The sequence below is a fragment of the Hyla sarda genome, chromosome 4 (assembly GCF_029499605.1).
Source record: "Hyla sarda isolate aHylSar1 chromosome 4, aHylSar1.hap1, whole genome shotgun sequence".
In the NCBI taxonomy this organism is placed as follows: Eukaryota; Metazoa; Chordata; class Amphibia; order Anura; family Hylidae; genus Hyla; species Hyla sarda.
Genome location: NC_079192.1, coordinates 56299542 through 56318180, shown reverse-complemented (window position 1 = coordinate 56318180; position 18639 = coordinate 56299542). Strand labels below are relative to the sequence as shown.

The following is an 18639-nucleotide window of genomic DNA, read 5'->3' as shown; positions in this document are numbered from 1 at the left end:
CACTAGTCTGAATTCCTCTCAAAGGGAGGGGGCGTGGCCTCACTGTGCAGGTCTCCGCCCCCTCCCTCTGTACGCTGTCTGCTCACATCTCCCCTGGCATTAGCAAAACTACAACTCCCAGCTTGTCCTCACTGACAGTAGCGGGACACAAGATGACAGTGGGAGGAATTTTCCTCCAGGTTTGAGCCCTGCACTCACAGCTGTCAATCAAGGAAGTGTGTCCATGACATAGGTGATGATGCATGGACACAGCAGGACTAGTATGTGTCCAAGCAGGCCGGGGGGGGGGGGCAGTTGTTTGACTGGATTTTTCAGTTTGAAATACTGAAAATTTTCTAATGAAAGCAATTGGAAAACCTATTGGTTATACATGCTTCACAACATATCAAAAGGTTTTGCATCTGACAGTGCCCATTTAAAGGGGTTATCCAGGAATAGTTAAACAGATCTACTTTCTATCAAAAACCTCTCCCCATCCGTCTCCAGGTTGGGTGTGGTTCTGCAGCTCATTTCCATTGAAGTGAATGGAGCCAAGTTGTAATACCACACCCAACCTGCAGACAGACAGGGAGCTGTTTTTGGAAGAAATTAGCTTTGTTTTTCTTTTCCTGGATAACCCTTTTAAAGGGGTACTCCACAGGAAAAAAATGTTTTTTAAATCAACTGGTGCCAGAAAGTTAAAACAGATTTGTAATTTACTTCTATTAAACTTAATCTTTCCAGTACTTATCGGCTGCTGTATGATCCACAGAAAGTTATTTTCTTTTTGAATTTCCTTTATGTCTGTCCACAGTGCTCTCTGCTGACACCTCTGTTCATGTAGGAACTGTCCAGAGCAGGAGAGGTTTGCTATGGGGATTTTCTCCAACTCTGGACAGTTCCTAGAATGGACAGAGGTGTCAGCAGAGAGCATTGTGGTCAGACAGAAAGGAAATTCAAAAAGAAAACAACTTACTCTGTAGTATACAGCAGCTGATAAGTACTGGAAGGATTAAGATTTTTTAATAGAAGTAATTTACAAATCTGTTTAAGGTTCTGGCTCCAGTTAATTTAGAAAAAAAAAATGTTTTCCAGTGGAGTACCCCTTAAGGACCAAGGACGTACTGGTAGGTCCTTGGTCCTGCTCCCGTGATATAACGCGGGGTTACACGGTAACCCCGCATCATATCACGGCAAGCCCGGCGTCATAGTGAAGCCGGGACCCGCCGCTAATAGCGTGCAGCACCGATCGCGGCGCCGCGCGCGCTATTAACCCTTTAGCCGCGCGCTCAGAGCTGAGCCACGCGGCTAAAAGCGAAAGTGAAAGCTGCCGGTTAACTCAGTGGGCTGTTCGGGATAGCCGCGGCGAAATCGCGGCATCCCAAACAGCTTACAGGACAGCGGGAGGGCCCCTACCTGCCTCCTCGCTGTCCGATCGCCGAATGACTGCTCAGTACCTGAGATCCAGACATGAGCAGTCATGCGGCAGAATCATCGATCACTGGTTTCCTATGAGAAACCAGTGATCAATGATGAAGATCAGTGTGTGCAGTGTTATAGGTCCCTATGGGATAACAATGATCAGTATAAGAGATCAGCGTGTGCAGTGTTATAGGTCCCTATGGGATACCAATGATCAGTGTGTGCAGTGTTATAGGTCCCTATGGGATACCAATGATCAGTGTGTGCAGTGTTATAGGTCCCTATGGGATACCAATGATCAGTGTGTGCAGTGTTATAGGTCCCTATGGGATACCAATGATCAGTGTGTGCAGTGTTATAGGTCCCTATGGGAGCTATAACACTGCAAAAAAAAGTGGAAAAAAAAGTGAATGAATATCATTTAACTCCTCCCCTAATAAAAGTTTGAATCACCCCCCTTTTCCAATAAAAAAAAAATCACAGTGTAAATAAAAATAAACATATATGGTATCACCGCGTGCGGAAATGTCCGAACTATAAAAATATATCATTAATTAAACCGCTCGGTCAATGGCGTGCGCGCAAAAAAATTCCAAAGTCCAACATAGTGCATTTTTGGTCACTTTTTATATAATTTAAAAATGAATAAAAAGCGATCAATAAGTCCTATCAATGCAAAAATGGTACCGTTAAAAACTTCAGATCACGGCGCAAACAAATGAGTCCTCATACCGCCCCATACACGTAAAAAAAAAAAAAGTTATAGGGGTCAGAAGATGACAATTTTAAACATATACATTTTTCTGCATGTAGTTATGATTTTTTCCAGAAGTACGACAAAATCAAACCTATATAAGTAGGGTATCATTTTAATTGTATGGTCCTACAGAATAAAGATAAGGTGTCATTTTTACCGAAAAATGTACTACGTAGAAACGGAAGCCCCCAAAATTTACAAAACGGCGTTTTTTTTTTCAATTTTGTCGCACAATGATTTTTTTTTCCGTTTCACCGTAGATTTTTGAGCAAAATGACTGATGTCATTACCAAGTAGAATTGGTGGCGCAAAAAATAAGCAATCATATGGATTTTTAGGTGCAAAATTGAAAGAGTTATGATTTTTTAAAGGCAAGGAGCAAAAAACGAAAATGCAAAAATGGAAAAAAAACCCGGTCCTTAAGGGGTTAAAGAAAAACTCCAATGACGGCCCGGCAGCTGGATATCTGTTAAAAGGGGTTGTCTGGTGAAAAACAACTTATCCCCTATCCACAGGGACCTCCTGCCATCTCCAAAATAGGGGCCCCGGTTCTGAAAAAGAACATGTGCTGTAGAAGAGTACAGTATTGGGCATTTCTGGCACTTCCATAGAAATGAATGGAGCATGCGCTGTCTACAGCACTCACTCTCTCAGAGCTGGGTTAGATTGGTCAGGCTTAGCATCCCCCTCCCCCCAATATGGTACCTTTCATATATCTGTCTGTTGTTCCATAAGGTAAGGCAATGATTGTATTCTCTGGTGCCAAGCATCAAAGAGGCGTTCCAAAGCCCCCGAAGTGCTGAGGACTGACTGTAAATCCCTAATTGTCAGCTGAAAGCCGAGCCCTGTTTCCAAGTCTTGTTCCTGTGCTTACAAATTGTGCGCAGTTGTGAGATCTGGAAACAGGGCTCTGCTTCTAGTTGACTGTCATTCAAGCAGGGACAGGGATGGGAGGGGATGCTAAGAGGGGTTGGTGCCTGCAGCACTTCAGGGGATTGGGGAGATCTCTTTGACTCTTTGCACCACAGAATAAAAGCAATTTTCTGCATATACAGCTTTTGCAAAACTACAACTCCCAGCATGCCCTGACAGCTGTTGGCACAGGGGCACAGTTTGGAGACCACTGGCATTAAAGGGGTACTCCGGTGGAAAACATCTTTTTTTTATTTTTTATATTAACTGTTGCCAGAAAGTTAAACAGATTTGTAAATGACTTCTATTAAAAAATCTTTACCCTCCCAATACTTTTTAGCAGCTGTATGCTACAGAGGAAATTATTTTCTTTTTGAATTTCTTTTTTTGTCTTGTCCAAAGTGCTCTCTGCTGACACCTCTGTCCGTGTCAGGAACTGTCCAGAGCAGCATAGGTTTGCTATGGGGATTTTCTCCTGCTCTGGACAGTTCCTGATACGGGCATCAGGTGTCAGCAGAGAGCACTGTGGACAAGACAAGAAAGAAATTCAAAACGAAAAGAATCTCCTCTGTAGCATACAGAGGAAGGGTAAAGATTTTTTAATAGAAATTATGTACAAATCTGTTTAATTTACTGGCACTAGTTGATTTAAAAAAAAAATGTTTTCAACCGGAGTACCCCTTTAAAGAATGTTGTTGGGGTTAAGTCACATGTAGCTGATTTGTTGCAAGAATTTCCAAGACTATTCATCAATTTCATCCTTTTATGCATTTCACAGGATGTCTGACGGGAAGAATGATCCCACCCCTGGTGTTCCCAGGACCCCGATCGGGGGAGCTAGGGGTCTGGTTGGGCGTAGACCATCAACACCTCTCACACCTGGTCGCCTTCCTTCCATCCGCTCCCGGGACCTTACCCTTGGTGGTGTCAGAAAGGTGAGTTCAGCCTCTGAATGCATATAGTAGAGGATAGGGGTAATGATTTGGGGTAATGTGCGATTGCGATATAATAAACAATTGGTGAAATCCCCCCCTATTTCATGTCCAATCCCCTCATTTCATATAGCCAACATAAAATGGGGGGATTGGAGTACTCCAGTGCAGTAAAACTTATCCCCAATGTAAAGGATAGGAGATAAGTTTTAGAATGCGGGGAGAATGACCGCTGGGACCCCCCACGTTCTACTGCTTAGCACCCTGGCAGTCCCCAGGAAGGGGATGGAAACATGGAGGGGGCGCTTTGTGCAGGGATCGGCACGCCCCCTTCCTAGGGACTGCTGAGGTGCTAAGCAGTCTAAAACTTAATCCCTCTCCTTTTGGATTGGGGATAAGTTTTACTGCACTGTAGTACTCCTTTAAAATGTCCTCTTCTGACCCCTAAAACTTTCCTATTTTTCCATATACAGGGCTGTTTACACTGGGATCTGTGTTTTTTATTGGCAATATTTTTGTTTTAATAGGACTTTTTAATCACTTTTTCATTTTTTTCTGCTTTATGAAGTGACCAAAAATCATAAATGCTGGACTTTTATTTTATATTTACGCCATTGACCTGTAGTTTCATTAATATTATATTTTAATAGTTCGGACCTTTATGCACGCGGCGTTACCAATTATGTTTGTTTACTTTTGTTTACTTAATTTTATTTGAAAAATGAGTGAAAACGGGGGAATTAAACTTATTAGGGGATGGTTCTTTTTCACATTTAATGCTTTTTTTAAATTTTTTTACATTCTTTTTCACAATTTTTTTAGTCCCCATGGAGCAGTGTTTTCACACAGTGTGTCTCCAATTGTTGCAAAACTACAACTCCCAGCATGCCCAGACAGCCAAAAGCTTTATGGACATGATGGGAGTTGTAGTTTTGCAACAACTGGAGACACACAGATGTAATATTTGTTTGCAGACACTGATCAATGCTGTACCATAGGAGCCTATAGCACATCATTGATTAGTGTTATTGGCGCTCCATTACTATAGGCTGCTGAGGCTGCTTGCATTATTGGAGCGCTGATTGGACAGGAAGAAGGAAGGTAGGGACCCTCTACCCGTCCTCTCATCTCATCGGGACCCTGCAGGTTTTGCCACAGGTGTCCTAATCCGCTCCACTGAGCTACCGTCACTTTTTCGGTATTTTAGATGCCGTGATCAACTTTAAAGAGTTAATACTGGACATCACCTGGATGGGTGATGTCCGGCATTAGCCAGTATAAAGTGAGCTCAGCTTCTGACCTTTCTTCATAGACCCGGCGCACAGCTGTGCCGTATACATACAGCAGCCAGTCATGAAAGGGATAAGTGCCCTCCTCCCAGCACTGAGCACTGCTGGGAGGAGATACAGCGAGACGCAGGCTGGAGGGGCTGGACCGCGCCACACTTGGCCTGGGCCTACCGCTGCCAGAGCCCGGTGACTTGCTTGGCCCCCCGTGTTTTATCTACTTGTCTGCTTCCGTGCTGCTCGGCCCGTTCAGCGTGCGTCTTACTGTCTCTCCTCATAATCGCACATTTTTTTGAAAGGGAAAAACTGCTTTATCACAATTTGCAAAAATCGTGATTCGATTGCGATATATCATGCGCAGATTTGATGCGCAGGATTTTTAGCTGTGTTTGGTCATTCAGTTTACATCAGCAGAAAATCCTCCACATCAAATCTGCGAAGAATACTGTACGTGTGAATAGACAATTAACCCCTTAAGGACCAGGCCCATTTAATTTAGCATTTTCTTTTTTTCCTCCTCGCCGTCTAAAAATCATAACTCTTTTTTTATTTTCATCCACAGACACTAGTTTTTTGTGCGACCAGTTGTCCTTTGTAATGACATCACTTTACTATAAAAATGTATGGCGAAATAAAAAAAAAATACTATTTGTGTGGGGAAATTGAAAAGAAAACTGCAATTATGCAAAATTTGGAAGGCTTTATTGTCACGCTGTACAATTTACAGTAAAATGACATGTTTTCTCTATTCTGTGGGTCAATACGATTAAATTGATACCCATGATTACATACTTTTCTATTTTTGTACCACTTAAAAAAAAATCTCAAACTTTAACCAAATTAGTGCATTTAAAATAGGGATCGACCGATTATCGGTTTGGACGATATTATTCGGACGATATTCACGATTTTGGACATTATCGGTATCGGCAATTACCTAGCCGATATGCCGATAATGTCATGCCACCCCGGCTCCCCAGCCAGAGACTGCCACCGCCGATGCCCCATTCCCTCCCCCATCCCCGGTTTTATAATTACCTGTTCCCGGGGTCCGCGCTACTTCTGGCTCCTGCGGCGTCCTGAGCTGTCGCTGTGCGCACTGACGGTGACGTCGCCGCCGGAGCCAGAAATAGCGCGGACCCCGGGAACATGTAATTATAAAACCGGGGATGGGGGAGGGAATGGGGCAGTGACGGTGGTGGTTGGACTAGGGAGGACCCCAGGACAGGCAGGGGGAGAGAAGCGGGCGGCGGCGGCGGTCTCTGGTCCCACAAAAGCCGCTGCAGTTCATTGATTTAAAGCGCGCACTTTAAATCATTGATCTGCAGTGGCTTCTGTGGGGCCGGGTGGGTGTTGGCACTTTAAATCATTGATCTGCAGTGGCTTCTGCGGGGCCGGGTGGGTGTTGGTTGGTGGATGGGTGTGGGGGAAATAGCCGATAACTTCTACCGGAATATCAGTATAAGTTATCGGCTATCGGCCTGAAAGGTCATAGATTATCGGTATCGGCCCTAAAAAATCGATATCGGTCGATCCCTAGCTTAAAATCCCTCTATTTTGACGACCTATAACTTTTTCATTTTTCTGTATAAGCGGCGGTATGAGGGCTAATTATTTTTGCGCCATGATCTGTAATTTTTTTTGATACACCATTTGCATATATGACATGTTGAATAATATAAATTTTTTTTTTTGGGGGGTGGGGGGAATATTATATGACAAAAAAGCAGCAATTTTGGACTTTTTATTTTATTTATGTTTACGCCGTTCACCATACAGGATCAATAACATTATATTTTGATAGTTTGGACATTTACGCATGCGGCGATACAAAATATTTTTATTAATTACATTTTTTATCACTTTCTGGGAAAAAGTGGCAATTTACATTTTTATTTGGGGAGGGGATTTTTCACATATTTTTTTTTGTTTGTTTTTTACATTTATTTATTATTATTTTTTTTACACTTTAATAGTCCCCATAGGGGACTATTTATAGCAATCACATGATTGCTAATACTGTTCAGTGCTATGAATAGGGCATAGCACTGATAAGTGTTATCAGCGATCTTCTCAATCTCAGACTAGAGCAGAAAACCCGTGGAGATGGACCTCCGTCCGCCATTATGGATGATCGGATCCCCACAGTGCTCTCTGCTGACACCTCTGTCCGGTGCAAATCCCCATAGCAAACATATGCTGCTCTGGACAGTTCCTGATACAGATAGAGGTGTCAGCAGAGAGCACTGTGGACAGAAAAAAAAAATCCAAAAACAAAAGAACATTCTCTGTAATATACAGCCGCTAATAAGTGCTGGAAGGATAAAGATTTTTTTATAGAAATAATTTACAAATCTGCTTAACTTTCTGGCACCAGTTGATTAAAAAAAAGTTTTCCACTGGAGTACCCCTTTAAATCTCCAGCAACTTTGTAGTCCAAGACAACAGCGATCAGGATACAGATCTGCCTAAAGTCAATGGGACTTAGGGCTAATCTGTATCCTGATCTCTGTAGTCTTGGGCAAGTCTTGGACTACAAATTTGTTGGAAATTTTAAGATACCCTGCCTCTGTAGTGTGATAGGAGTTAAAGAAGAAGTATCATGGACCAAGTCACAATTTTTTTTTTATATCATGTGAAAGTGCATCAGCTCACCATTCTGACAATCTGCTCCTCATGTACCTCACCCTCTCACTTCTCCTGCAATCCCCTCTGAAAGATCGGTACTTCCTGGTCCATGGAGGTCCCTGACTTCCTGTCTCCCATAATGCCTTTCAGTTCATCACAGAAGTAGCCCAGCCTAGACCAGTGCTTCCTAACCAGGGTGCCTCCAGCTGTTGTGAAACTACAACTCCCAGCATGCCTGGGAGTTTTAGTTTTGCAACAGCTGAAGGCACCCTGGTTGGGATACACTGACCTAGACACTGATCACTTTCCTAACAGCAGGTTCGGTGTTTCCCTCCCCTGCTTCTATTCTCAGGACACCGTTCTTTCAGACTGACCTGCTGTCAGATTGTGATCAGTGCAGGGGAAAGCAGGGATCTCCCCTCCCCCTCTGCTTCTTCTTGGGACATTGTTCTTGCTCTTATAAACACTGAGCTGGCTGTCAGATGCTTCCCTGCCGAGGAGATGAAGACGCTTGCTCAGCTCACTGGGGCTTCTATGATTGGCTGAAGCTGCACATGGGAGGTGCCCTTGCCGTGCACAGAGCGTGGCTGAGCTGCAGGCAGCACACAGAACTATGGGAAATTGTGACATCACGGCCCCCAGCATAATGCAGCTCAATGGGGGGGTCGCAAGTCATCAGAACAGGGAGCTTCTGAACTTCCTCTCTGAACAAAGAAGCTAGAAAAACAGGTTTTACTTACAAGATGGGTAAAGTCAGTGATTTACAAAGTGATATAACTTTTGCTTCTGCATTTAAAACACAATACTTTTTCTACATGGGACTTCTCCTTTAAACTTTAAATTGGTCAGATACAATAACTTTTGATATGTTATAAAGTATGCATAAACAATATGTTTTGCAATTGCTTTCATCAGAAAATTTTCAGTTTTTCATGCCAAAAAGCCAGTCAAAAAAGTGGCCACTTGGGGTCCCCCTGCCTCCTGGGACACATACCAGTCCTGCAGTGTGCAGTGGTCATCGACACGTCATGGACACCATGAGTGATTGACAGAGCTGCAGGCAGGTCCAGGGCTGCTGTACTTGTGACTCAGAGCAGAGTAAGAGAAGGGGAGGAGTCATCACAGTGAGGAGAAGAGAGGGACAAAGTATGCTTGCCCAACATCATTGCACTTGGGACTTTGTTGAGTTGACCAAGCCAGCTAAATTGCATTTACAGAAAAACAAGTATAATAGGCCATGGATTGCACAACGGTAAACAACCTTGTCATCAGCGTTACCCACACTACAAGCCTATAGAAGTGAGTGCGGGTGATGCTGATAACAGGTTCCCTTTAAGGGTTACTGTCGCTAACAAAAAAATGTTCAAACATGTTAAAAGCTTTTTTTTAATGATAGTTATGCTTTAAGGCTACCTAGTCTGTGGCTTTATCATCCAAAGTTATTCCAGTAATGCTGGAATATGAGGAGTAGCAACTTCTGGTAAGACAGGGGTTGTCCTGGGGCCCCATACAGGAGATCGCAGGGGGCCCCAGCGGTCAAACCCCCCGCGATCTAAAACTTATTCAAACTTAAACGTTTTTCAGCTCTGGATATCTCCATTAACTTTAATGTAAGCTCCTGCAGACAATGCAGCTGCAGTCACTGGAATGAAGCAGAGCTCAGCAACATTTTAATATATTTTAAAGTGTCCCTGTTGGTATACAAAAATATTGACACGTTGCAGGGACTCTGTCCCATTTCAGTAAACGGCCTTATAGACTTATAATGGAGCTGCCTCCTGCAATTGGATGTAGATTGCTGCCACCCGGGGAGTACCGCATGCTTCCCCCGGCTACATCTTGAGGTCGATGGGGGTATGAACACTAAGACCTGGACCAATCAATATTTTTGACATGTTCTTGAGACATGGCAAAGGGTTTGTATAATGACAGGGACACTTGAAACCCATATGTAGACATCTTATACATTATATATAAAATCATACTTATTATTTGTATATTGTAGAATAAGGGTTGATGTTTACACCTATATGCCATGGTTAGTTTCTCTGCAGTGAGCTATATGTTATTTTCTTATTTTTTTCAACAGAAAACCTTTGCTCCAAATATAATTGGAAGGAAGATAAAAGAAGAGTAAGGATCTGCACATTTCCCATACACCCCTGTGACTTCCTACACCTATACTCATTTACCAATCTTATTATTGTGCATGTGAACACAGGGCTGGCTTTAGACCTGAGCAATCGAAATCCTGCTAATTGTATGTATATCCTGGGAATGTCAGTCTCCTTTATAATCCTCCTGTTGGTCATTTTGAGTTTATAGTGGGAGTTGCCCCATCCCAATAAACTGGTTCTCCCATTAACAAAAATAGGTTTAAACAGAGCATTATGTAAAATTGAACAATTCTTTAAATACAAGGTGTAAAATAGATCTTGCATTGATTAACAATCAGTAAAACTAGAATTACTGCAACTACTAGGGAAGTCACTCAGCTTTCCAGAACACTTGAATGGCAAATCCACACCTGATGTATGAACACATCAATACTTGGGTCAAGTATATTTATTTGTTTAATTCCCTTTATAAAACAGGCCGAAAGAGGAGGTGTCTGTAAAAGTTGAGCGGGCCGACCGCAACAGAGATCGTCGTGATGGATCAGGCAGAGGGCGCGGGAGACCACAAGTCATCCAGAGTCACTCCATCTTTGAGCAGGGGCCTGCAGAGCAACTCAAGAAAAAAAGTACGCCTCTTTTATGAACTGTTTTAATGAGCTGTTTGCCTTATGTGCCGTATGCATATGTCAAACGGGTCCACGAGCATCTGTTTACCAAACAGAGGCCAAAAAAATGTCCTATTGGCTTTCATATGGCCGGTATAAATTGGGGTTAGGCTTGTATTGTTGTATGAAATAGCACAGCAGACCTGAGTGGCCTTTGTATCAGTTATCTAATGCTGCCCTTGCTTTGCCCGTAGCTGCATGGGATGGACCCTCCGATTCGGGTGATCTTGGACCCTCACACATCATTAACATAAAACGGGAGAAAAGGGAGACGGAGGAGGAGACAAAACAGATCCTTCGAATGCTGGAAAATGACAAGGTATGAGTAGGACCCTTATATATCGGTGAGGACCTAGTTGCACACCTTACAGGTCTTTGTATTACCTGCTGCATCTCTCACCCATTCTCTTAAGTTTTTAGATGACCCAGGACTGAGGAATGATGCCCAGAATCGGCCTGTACAGCTCCCTCTTGCCCATTCAGGCTGGCTGTTCAGAGATGAAGAGGAGGAAGACGATGTGACCCCCATGAAAGCTTTACCCAAAGAGGAAAAGATGGAAGTGGACTCTTCGTCTGTCAAAGGTAGGGTAAATCAGGTGAAAATTGTCTCTGCATTGGGATGTTAAAGGGGTACTCCACTGGCCAGCGCTGGGAAGTAAATGTTCTGAACGCTGTCTTTGCGCTGCGGGGGTCGGCAACGCCCCTCGTGTGATCACGACCACGCCCTCTCAATGCAAGTCTATTGGAGGGGGCGTGACAGCAGTGGTGATGTCATAAGATGTGTTTTTTTCCATTCACAGTGAAGGAAGAACCAATGGAAGAGGATGAGGGTTCACTGAAGACTGGTGTTCCACTAAGCAAAGCACCAATAGTGAAGAAGCCACCTGAGAAGAAGGACGTATCTCTTCCAGAGTTACTGGAATCTCTCGGTATCTCTGGAGAAGATACTCTGTTTTTCATGCAGCTCCCGGACTCTCTTCCTGGGCAGCCGCCTACCCAGGACTCCCGGCCGGTCAAGACTGAAGTACAGAGTGAAGACGGACACATGTTACTAGTGAAGGACAAAAGTCAGGTGGGTTGGGGTGCTTTCACACTGCGGAATTCCGGCGAAATTCCGCGCAGTGTACAGTACCATCAGTGTGAATGGGTCTTCTGCGAGACCCGTTCACACTGTATAATTTCCTTTGGATAGGGTATAAGTTATTTTTCACTAGACTACTGTTTTAACAACAGCTTAGGCAAGATGGCAGCCCTAATAACAATGCACAAAAGATTAAAAAAAATAAAAAGTTACTATCACAAAAATAGAAGCTTATTAGAAAAAAAATCCTTTTCCAGTATCTGTCTCTTTAATAAGGAAACAATCTTCTGGACACATTGCCTTAAAGGGGTACTCCGGTGGAAAACTTTTTTTTTAAATGAACTGGTGCCAGAAAGTTAAACAGATTTGTAAATGACTTCTATTAAAAAATCTTAATCCTTTTAGTACTTTTAGCAGCTGTATGCTACAGAGGAAATTCTTTACTTTTTTGTCTTGTCCACAGTGCTCTCTACTGACACCTCTGTCCGTGTCAGGAACTGTCCAGAGTAGCATAGGTTTGCTATGGGGATTTTCTCCTGCTCTGGACAGTTCCTGATACAGGCATCAGGTGTCAACAGAGAGCACTGTGGTCAAGACAAAAAAGTTATTCAAAAAATAAAGATTTCCCTCTGTAGCAAACAGCTGCTAAAAAGTACGGAAAGGATTAAGATTTTTTAATAGAAGTAATTTACAAATCTGTTGAACTTTCTGGCACCAGTTCATTTAAACAAAAAAGTTTTCCACCGGAGTACCCTTTAAAAGGGAACCTGTCATGTTGGAGATGCAGTCCAGTCTGCCCATAGCATGTTATAGAGCAGGAGGAGCTAAGCGCTTTGATATACATATTTGTGAGAAAACATTCAGTACTATTTGTAATTTATACATATATTACCCTCTGCTCGTTTTTTTTGTTTAGGAGTCCAGTAGGCTGCTCTACTCAGTGGTTGACAGACTTCCCTGTATGAGTAAGACCGCCCACTGGACTCCTAAGCTCAGGATGAGCAGAGGTTTACATATATAAACTACTAGTTCTATTAAATATTTTCCCATAAAACTATATATCAATCTGTTCACCTTCTCCGGCTCTTTAACATGATGTTCCATTCAGACTAGACTGCATTATTCATTTGACAGGTTCTCTTTAATATCTACAGCTCACCCGTCATGATGATGAATCTTTGTTTGTGGCTCGCGCAGTCATCGCCCGATCAGAAATATTAGATTTCCATTGTATGCTTCTTATCTGTTCTTTACACATAGGAGGCGAGTGCGGCCGAGGAGAGCTGCTCCCTGAAGGATCTGTCTGAGGGTCAGATGGGGAAACTACTCGTGCGAAAGTCAGGCAAGGTGCAGCTTGTCTTAGGCAAAGTCACTCTTGATGTCACCATGGGAACATCTTGCTCCTTCTTACAGGTAAAGAGAATAAAAATCCTTCAAAGTCTCAAAAGCTAAGACTTTTGACCAGCTGTCAACTCTATGGGACTGATCCAGGCAGCCCCTTCTCTTTGTACCATGTGCCCACATCATTTTACTGGATTATGAAGGTAATAACAATAAAGGGCTAAAGGGGGGACCTACAGAGTAAAGTTGGCAGCGCCGATTTTATCAGGAATAGTGCAGGATCTATTGCAGTGGTTTCCAAACTGTGGGCCTCCAGCTGTTGCAAAACTACAACTCCCAGCATGCCCGGACAGCCGTTGGCTGTCCGGGCATGCTGGGAGTTGTAGTTTTGCTACAGCTGGAGGTCCACAGTTTGTAGACCACTGATCTATTGTGTCCAGACTTTACCTCTGACGGTAGGTGCTGAATATACAGCCTGCCTCGGCAGGTTGTCTAAGCAGAGCGCCCATAACACTAATCAATCCTTTGCTTTGGCACAGCATAGAACAGTGTTAGCTATCGAAAGCTTGCATGTAATAGTCCCCTAAACAAACATATTTGGTATCTCCCCGAGCGAGCGGAATTGTCCAAATTATTAAGACAGTCAACAGTGTAAATGTTAAAGAATTGCAGATTTTTTTTCCCGTCACTTCATATACCAGAAAAATAGAATCAAAAAGTGATCAGAAAGTTCCCCTTCTTTATTTAAAGAAAACCAAGAAGGTACACAAGGCAGGAGTACTACCCCTCCATAAATAACAAGTAAAAAAAAAAAAAAAGTGCATAATAATATGCATAAACAGAAAACAAAGGCTGGGCTGGATAGTAAAGAGACATAGGCAAAACAACGAATCTTAGAAGGCAACCCACCAAAAGATGCAAAGTATACATCCAGACAATGTAGAAGGAGGCAACCACCCCTTAAGAAAGTCCCAGAAACTACTGATCGTGATGCAAAAAATTATCCCGTATACAGCCCCGTATAGAAAAAAAAAATTATAGGGGTCAAAATAGGGCAATTTTAGGCATACTTGTTAGACTCACCACATTCGACTTGAACTCGGGAGGTAGTAGATCCGCTGGACCGCAGTAGTCTGGAACACGAGAGGTAGTAGATCCGCTGGACCTGTGTGGCAGATAATGTGGGCCGTGCCAGGGAGCGGAGTCTAAGGTGCCACTGGTTCTCTCCAGAGCCGGCTGCAAAGCGAGATGGTCTTGCTGCGGCAGGTGGCACCCAGGCCACTACCACTGGCATGACCACACAGGCGGCTGGGGTGAAGCGAGGCACAGAAGGGATGAGACAGGACGTAGTCAGGATAGCAGGAGGTCAGGGCAGGCGGCACAAGAGCGTAAACGGGAATGTAGCAAAAGGTCAAAAGGCAGGCGGCAAGGAAGACGGTCAGGTCACGGAATGCAAAGTCAGGAACACGAGAAGACAACACATGAAATGCTTTCTCTTAGGCACAGTGGCAAACAAAGAATTGGCAGAGGTATGTGGGAGGTGCAGAAACTTATAACAATGGGACAGGTGAAACCCATGATTATGGGCATACTGGCCCTCTAAATTTCAGAGCTCTGGCGCGCGCTAGGAGGGGGGCACGCGTGGAGCTGAGAGACGGAGGCAGAAGGCGGAGATGAGTGACTGTCCGGGACTTGCATGCGGGCGCGTCCAGCGATGCAAATCCCAGCTCCGCCGGCAGGAGATATGAGAGGGGAGATGCGCTCACGGCCGGCGTGGCCAGACCGAGCGCAGTGTGTAACAATACTAAATATATTTAATAAAAAGTAAGAAAAATAAAAAATAAAAGTAGCAAAATAAAACCCATATGAATTGGGTATTGTTGTAATCGTATGGCCCTACACAATAACTATAACAAATGAAACCCCCAAAAATTGTTAGTGTGTGTGTGTGTGTGTGGGGGGGGGGTTCAAAATTTGGGTTTCGTCGTAGATTTGAGTGATGTCATTACAAAAGTACAATTGGTCTCACATAAAAATGCCCCCCTATGGCCCTGTAGATGGAGGATTTGAAAAGAACCATTTAAATGTGAGCAGGAAAAATCGTTGCCTCCTTAAGGGGTTAAGGACAGACCATCAATGTAATAAAGATAGTGTCTGCAATGACGTCTGGGATAGAGAGCTGTGATTATAGATGTGAGATCTCAGCTGCTTGTTGGTTTTATTCATATACTAAGCTGGTAACACTTCCTCCCCACGCATACACTTAAATATCCAGAGCGAGCCTCTGCTCCTGTTCTCTAGTCTCTCTATGTATGCAGTATAGATTGCTTCTTACCTATCGTGCTGGTTGTCATAGTTCATCTGTATTCAGACACCTCAGGATGAGTCTCCAGTCGCTGCTACATCCAGGTAAGGAGGTTTAGCTCACTGCTGTGTTATTAAATGAGCGTATTAGACATTTTACAACTGATGGAAAATCCGTGGGATCCCCCTTTATGACAGGCAATTTAGTACAGTGGTCCCTCAACATACGATGGTAATCCGTTCCAAATGAACCATCGTTTGTTGAAACCATCGTATGTTGAGGGATCCGTGCAATGTAAAGTATAGGAAGTTATACTCACCTGTCCCCGCCGCTCTGGACCGTCACCGCTGCCCTTTATGTCGCCCTCCATCGCTGTCGCCTCATCCCTGGGTGTCCCGCCGCTCCGGAACGTCTCTGCTGCCCCGGGTCGTCGCTCTCACGTCGCCGTCATCACGTCACTACGCACGTCGCTCCTATTAGCCGACGGGACGACGTGCGCGGCAACATGATGACGACGACGGAGAGCACCGGCGATGCAGGGGATCCCGAAGAGGACGGTCCGGAGGGCCGGGGACATGTAAGTGATCGTCAGCGGACCACACGGGGCACCTTAAACGGCTATCCAGCGGCAGCTGAAGCAGTCTGCGATGCCGGATAGCCGTTAATGCGATGGCCCCGACATGCAAAAGCATCGTATGTTGATGCTGCCTTCAACATACAATGGCCTCTGAGAGGCCATCGTATGTTGAAATTATCGTAGGTCGGGGGGGGTCACTGTATTAGGATTGTATTTTAAAAGGAACCTGTCATCTGATTTTTCCATATATAACGCGTAGCAACACATTATGGGGGAGATTTATCAAAACCTGTCCAGAGGAACAGTTGCCCAGTTGCCCATAGCAACCAATCAGATCGCTTCTTTCATTATTAACAAGGCCTCTGCAAAATGAAAGAAGCGATCGGATTGGTTGCTATGGGCAACTTTTCCTCTGGACAGGAATTGATAAATCTCCCCCTTTGTGTGGTAAAATGATCTTCCTCACCATCCATGGAGACATTTGTGCTTGCAGGGATGGTGAGGATACGATGTTAGAGTGTTCCCCCCGCCGGCCCTGTAAGTTGTACCTAGTCCTGTATTCTCCAGCCCCCTCAGCGTGATTGACAGACCTCGTCGCTACTCTGCTTTCTAAGACGCAGGCCATGCCCATGCTGTCAATCATGCTGAGGGGGCGTTATTACAGCTGGAGAAGATAGGACTAGGTAACTGCATACATAGAGGAGACTAGAGAACCGGGGCAGAGGCTCAGTCTGGATATTTAAGTGTATGCATGGGACTTGGCGAGTATATCTCCCTGCCCAAGGGACTACTTACCGTATTTTTCGCCGTATAAGACGCACTTTTTCTTCCCCAAAACTGGGGGGAAAAGTCGGTGCGTCTTATACGGCGAATGCACCCCTATCGCGGCGGTCACTGCGGCCATCAACGGCCGGGATCCGCGACTAATACAGGACATCACCGATCGTGGTGATGCCCTGTATTAACCCTTCAGACGCGGCAATCAAAGCTGACCACCGCATCTGAAGGGAAAGTGACACAAACCCGGCTGTTCAGTCGGGCTGTTCGGGACCGCCGCGGCAGCAGAGACGTTCCAGAGCGCCGGGGACACGGCGACAGTGATGGAGCGACATCCAGGGCAGCGGTGACGGGTCCGGAGCCGCGGGGACACGTGAGTATTACCTCCTATGCAGTGGTCTTCAATCTGCGGACCTCCAAATGTTGCAAAACTACACGTGGGTATTACCTCCTATGCAGTGGTCTTCAATCTGCGGACCTCCAAATGTTGCAAAACTACAACTTCCAGCATGCCCGGACAGCCAACGGCTGTCCGGGCATGCTGGGAGTTGTAGTTTTGCAACATCTGGAGGTCCGCAGGTTGAAGACCACTATTGGGTTCAAAATCTTTATTTTTTAAGATTTTGCCCCTAAAAATTGGATGCGTCTTATACGTCGGTGCGTCCTATAGGACGAAAAATACGGTATGTGGCCACTGGGGAAAACTTTCTAACCTCATATCTCCGCCAGCCCTGCGGGCAGATACGTCTCCCGGGGATGGTGAGGAAGACAGTCTTACCATGTTTAAGGCATTGCCGCATGTTGTTATATATGGTAAAATCTGATGACATGTTCCCTTTAACCTGGGAACTATTTCTATGCTTGCGGACTTGAATACTTTATGTTCTGTTGCAGGAGCTGGTAGCGGTTAGCGTCGGGGAGGCTCGCAGAGGAGAGATGATGGTGCTGGGACACGTGCAGCATAAGCTTGTCTGCTCACCAGACTTCGATTCACTTCTGGAGAGGCGGCACCGCTGATATACCGTCCATATCCACCAAGAAGGACTTCATTATACACCACAGACTGTGCAATGCCAAGACAGGAGACCCTCAGATACAGTATCACAAGGGTCTGGTAGCACTATTTTTTTTGTTTCTTTTTGTTTTCATAAGCCAAATCTTCTCCTGAGTACAGTGAAGGCTTATATAGGACATATGGTGTGTGCCATTTATTGTTTATGTCATACAGAAGGCTGCAGAGCCGCCCTCCCGTGATGTATTGGAGGACATGTTGGATGACTGCAAAGTGTAATTTATTAAACAGGACACATTATAGTAAGGTCCTATGTCTTTTTTTGGGGGTGTATTCTTCTTCTTGTGTGTTTTGTATCTTGTACGGACAGTGAATTTGTTGACATTAGACGTAGCCAAGTCTTAGGATAGTGTAGTTACTGCACTAAGCAGGTCTTCTTCCTCAATTCCCCATGCCAATAAAGAGACTGTGTTTTTTTTCCCTTTAACCAAATTCTTTTCACTACTTAGTTAAAGGTATGGTGTAATGCGGGGTTTCCAAAATGGGGGTGCCTGCAGCTCCCAGGGCATGCTGAGAGTTGTAGTTTTGCAACAGGTGGAGGCACCCTGTTTGGGAAACACTAGAATAACTTCATCTGGGTAGTCGTCAGGGATGTAGTTACAAGAGCTGCAAAGAATGCATTTCCATCTACACCCTGATATCTGAGATGGTCCTGCAGTCATTCTGCCATATGACAATAAGAGACTAAAAAAGGAGTTAAGTGCTTGAGTTGACATAGTGTCCTTGGTGATAAATCGTACATGTCTGCAATGTGAGGTAAATGCTGTACATAAACATTTAATTTGTGG

At 44.5% G+C, this 18639-nt stretch overlaps 1 protein-coding gene across 1 annotated transcript in view; it reads left to right on the top strand.

The window, feature by feature from the left end:
• POLR3D (RNA polymerase III subunit D) overlaps nucleotides 1–18091 on the top strand; it is a 19561-nt gene extending 1470 nt beyond the window's left edge. Inside the window, exons 2-9 of the mRNA XM_056571073.1 lie at nucleotides 3849–4005; nucleotides 10006–10049; nucleotides 10511–10659; nucleotides 10893–11017; nucleotides 11112–11280; nucleotides 11499–11770; nucleotides 13040–13192; nucleotides 17674–18091. Coding sequence (XP_056427048.1) covers nucleotides 3850–4005; nucleotides 10006–10049; nucleotides 10511–10659; nucleotides 10893–11017; nucleotides 11112–11280; nucleotides 11499–11770; nucleotides 13040–13192; nucleotides 17674–17796 — 1191 coding nt within the window. The 5' untranslated portion in view covers nucleotide 3849 and the 3' untranslated portion in view covers nucleotides 17797–18091. The remainder of the gene's footprint in view (nucleotides 1–3848; nucleotides 4006–10005; nucleotides 10050–10510; nucleotides 10660–10892; nucleotides 11018–11111; nucleotides 11281–11498; nucleotides 11771–13039; nucleotides 13193–17673) is intronic.
• Nucleotides 18092–18639: the final 548 nt, after the last annotated feature.